The sequence below is a fragment of the Apteryx rowi genome, unplaced genomic scaffold (genome assembly GCF_003343035.1).
Source record: "Apteryx rowi isolate R43461 unplaced genomic scaffold, aptRow1 scaffold_1113, whole genome shotgun sequence".
Classification (NCBI taxonomy): Eukaryota; Metazoa; Chordata; class Aves; order Apterygiformes; family Apterygidae; genus Apteryx; species Apteryx rowi.
Genome location: NW_020447324.1, coordinates 120,405 through 122,594, shown reverse-complemented (window position 1 = coordinate 122,594; position 2,190 = coordinate 120,405). Strand labels below are relative to the sequence as shown.

Genomic DNA, 2,190 nt, shown 5'->3' with positions numbered 1-2,190 from the left:
GTCCCCGAAGTCCCCCCCTTGCAGCCCACCTCAGCCGCAGACCCTCTCCCCCGTCCTCCCCCCCATGCCGGGCCGAGCCTGTGGATGCCCCAGGGTTTCGGGGTGCCCCTGTGCAGCCCCCCCGACTCCCGTCTCGCCTGCAGGTGTGACCCTGCCGCAACATGGACTGTAACTGCGTGTCTGACCTGCTCCTCACCTCCCCGGTGCCAGCACTCTGGACCCCAGGTAAGGGTGCCCGGCACCCGCGGCCCCCCCGTGCCCAGCACCCGCCCGGGGGGCGCTGGGGCAGGCACAGCCATGTGGCCCTCGTGCCCAGAGCCTGCTGCTCACACACAGGACCCCCCGCTTGCACCCAGGACACCCCACTTGCACCCAGGACACATGGCCCCCTGTGTCCAGAGCCTGCTGCTCCCACCCAGGACACACCTCTTTCACCCAGGACCCCCACTTGCACCCAGGACACCCCGCTTGCACCCAGAGCCTGCTGCTTGCACCCAGGACACCCCACTTACACCCAGGACAAGTGGCTCCCACGCCCAGAGCCTCCTGCTCACACCCAGGCCCCGATGCCCACGCCCAGGGCCCCCAGGGCCCCTCGCCAAGGGCGCGTGGGCCGGTTGCCTCCCCGCAGGCTTCGCCTTCCCGGACTGGGCGTACAAGCCGGAGTCGAGCCCGGGCTCGCGGCAGATCCAGCTGTGGCACTTCATCCTGGAGCTGCTGCGCAAGGAGGAGTATCACGACGTCATCGCCTGGCAGGGCGACTACGGCGAGTTCGTCATCAAGGACCCCGACGAGGTGGCCCGGCTCTGGGGCGTCCGCAAGTGCAAACCCCAGATGAACTACGACAAGCTGAGCCGGGCGCTCAGGTGAGCACGGCGGGGGGAGGTGAGGGCCGCAGTGGGGGCCCAGACGTCCTGGTGCCCCCTCCCACCGCCTCCTGCCCCCCCCAGGTACTACTACAACAAGCGGATCCTGCACAAGACCAAGGGCAAGCGCTTCACCTACAAGTTCAACTTCAGCAAGGTGGTGCTGGTCAACTACCCGCTGCTCGAGGTGGGCGGCAGCTCGCCCTTCCTGCTGGCGCAGGGCCCCTTCGGCGGCGGCAGCCCCGGACCCGACTGCGCCCCCCTCACCCCCGAGGTACTGGGGGGGCCTGCAGAGGGGTTGGCGGGGGGGGTCCCGGGGAGAGGAAGGGCCGGGGGGGGCCTGGAGGGTCCCGTGGGGAAGGACTGTGGCGGCCTGGAGGGATCCCGGGGAAGAACTGGGGGCATCCCATGGAAGGGTCCCGGGGGGGTCCCATGGGAAAGGGCCAGGGGTGTCCTGGGAAAGGGCCAGGGGGATCCTGGAGGGTCCTGGAGAGATGCCAGGGAGGCCCGGGGGGGTCCCAGGGAGGGTCGGGGGGGTCCCAAGGAGGACTGGGGCAGCTGGAGGGGGCCCAGGAGGGTCTCGTGGAGGGCTGGGGGTATCCTGGGGGGTCCTGGGTAGGTCCCAGGGGATCCTGCAGAGGCCCAGGGAAGCCAGGGGGGTCCTGGAGGAATCCCAGGGGATCCCGTGGAGGCCCAGGAGGTGTTGGAGTGTCCTGGGGGGTCCCAATGGGGTCCTGGAGGGGTCCCAGGAGAATCCTGCAGAGGCCTGGGGGCTCCTGGGAGGATCCCAGGGAGGCCCAGGGGGTCCCGGGGGGGATCCCAGTGGGCTCCTGGCAGACAAAGCCGCCTGGAGGCATCGCCGCTGCTCACTGCCGCTCTCCGCAGACCCTGCAGTCGCTCTTCTCCAGCCCGCGCCTGGCCGAGCCGCCGAGCCGCTCGCCGCTCTACGAGCGCCAGCCCGAGGCTGAGAAGCTGCGGCTGGACGCAGCGCTGCCCTTCCTGGGCTCAGGTGAGGCGGGCGCCGGGGGCCACCGGGACCCCCGCAGCTGCCGGGACCCCCACGGCTGCGGGGACCGAGGGCTGCCGGGACCCTCACGGCCGCCCCTCTCGCCGCAGGTGTCTCCGGCTACTCCAAGGCACCGGCGCTGCTGGGGCCCTACGGCCGCGCGGCTCCTTTCCCCGAGTACCCGTGGGGCTGGGGCCCCTACGTGCCAGGGGCGCTGCCCCTCGGCGGCTCCAAGCTGCCTGCCGCCCTCTACTCGCCACACTTCTACCCGGGGCTGGCGCAGCTGCCGCCGCCACCGCCACCCACTGCTGCTGCTGC

The 2,190-nt window shown here is 71.6% G+C and overlaps 1 protein-coding gene across 1 annotated transcript in view; it reads left to right on the top strand.

Moving 5' to 3' along the window:
- Positions 1 to 161: 161 nt before the first annotated feature.
- LOC112971742 (ETS domain-containing transcription factor ERF) overlaps positions 162 to 2,190 on the top strand; it is a 3,231-nt gene continuing 1,202 nt past the window's right edge. Inside the window, exons 1-5 of the mRNA XM_026077424.1 lie at positions 162 to 225; positions 632 to 866; positions 951 to 1,140; positions 1,752 to 1,875; positions 1,983 to 2,188. Coding sequence (XP_025933209.1) covers positions 162 to 225; positions 632 to 866; positions 951 to 1,140; positions 1,752 to 1,875; positions 1,983 to 2,188 — 819 coding nt within the window. The remainder of the gene's footprint in view (positions 226 to 631; positions 867 to 950; positions 1,141 to 1,751; positions 1,876 to 1,982; positions 2,189 to 2,190) is intronic.